Source organism: Haliaeetus leucocephalus, unplaced genomic scaffold (assembly GCF_000737465.1).
Source record: "Haliaeetus leucocephalus isolate CR32 unplaced genomic scaffold, Haliaeetus_leucocephalus-4.0 Scaffold83, whole genome shotgun sequence".
Lineage (NCBI taxonomy): Eukaryota > Metazoa > Chordata > Aves > Accipitriformes > Accipitridae > Haliaeetus > Haliaeetus leucocephalus.
Genome location: NW_010972519.1, coordinates 3,526,063 through 3,526,913, shown reverse-complemented (window position 1 = coordinate 3,526,913; position 851 = coordinate 3,526,063). Strand labels below are relative to the sequence as shown.

The window sequence follows — 851 nt, the reverse complement described above, 5'->3', positions numbered from 1 at the left end:
GCCAGGTGGCCGCGGTGCAGTGAGTGGGGCGGGGCCAGAACCGTGGGGCGGGGTCAGCTGCTCTAGAGTGCTGTGGGCGGGGCCGGGGCCACTCAGTGCAGCGAGGCAGGCTGGGGAGCAGCTGTTGCTGATTGGCTGTACGCACTGTGGGGGTGGTGCTTCCCGGGAGGGGGCGTGGCCCAGGCACGTGCCTTCCCGTGGGGATCCATGGGGTCTTTTAAGAGTCAATTCTTTGGGGGGAAAAAACCCTTTTTTGGGAGGTCTTCGGGGGCAGGGGGCGCTGACCCCCCAAATCCCTCCCACAGGCGGGGGCTGAATCCCCCACACCGTGTCAAGTCCATTTCCATGACCACCTTCACCGAAGCCGAGGTGCTCTTCCTGCAGGCCCGTGGTAACGAGGTCAGGGGGGGACCGGGGTGGGGTGGGGGGTGTCTGCCCCCTCCCTCCCATCCCACCAGTGTCCTCATGTGTGTCCTCCCGACCACCCCCCCAGGCCTGCCGACGGGTATGGCTTGGCAACTTTGACACCCGAAACTCGCTGCTCCCCGATTCCCGCGACCCCCAAAAAGTGAAGGAGTTTCTGCAGGAGAAGTATGAGAAGAAACGATGGTACGAGAGGGGAGGGCATGGTTTGGGGGGGGAGCAGCACAAGGTGGGGGTCCTCCTGATAAATAACTCTGCCTCCCCCGCTTGGCAGGTATGTGGCGCCGGAGACAGCAAAAACTCCCCAAAGCGCTGCGGCAGAGCCAGCCCCCCCCCAGCCGCTTCTGGGGGACGCAGGGACGCTGCTGCAGGTGAGACAGTGCTGGGGGGGGGGGGGCAAAGGGGGGGGCCCGTGGGGGCGCCCGCCC

At 66.0% G+C, this 851-nt stretch overlaps 1 protein-coding gene across 1 annotated transcript in view; it reads left to right on the top strand.

The window, feature by feature from the left end:
* AGFG2 (ArfGAP with FG repeats 2) overlaps positions 1–851 on the top strand; it is a 6,821-nt gene that overhangs the window by 4,056 nt on the left and 1,914 nt on the right. Inside the window, exons 8-10 of the mRNA XM_010582862.1 lie at positions 306–399; positions 494–609; positions 698–794. Coding sequence (XP_010581164.1) covers positions 306–399; positions 494–609; positions 698–794 — 307 coding nt within the window. The remainder of the gene's footprint in view (positions 1–305; positions 400–493; positions 610–697; positions 795–851) is intronic.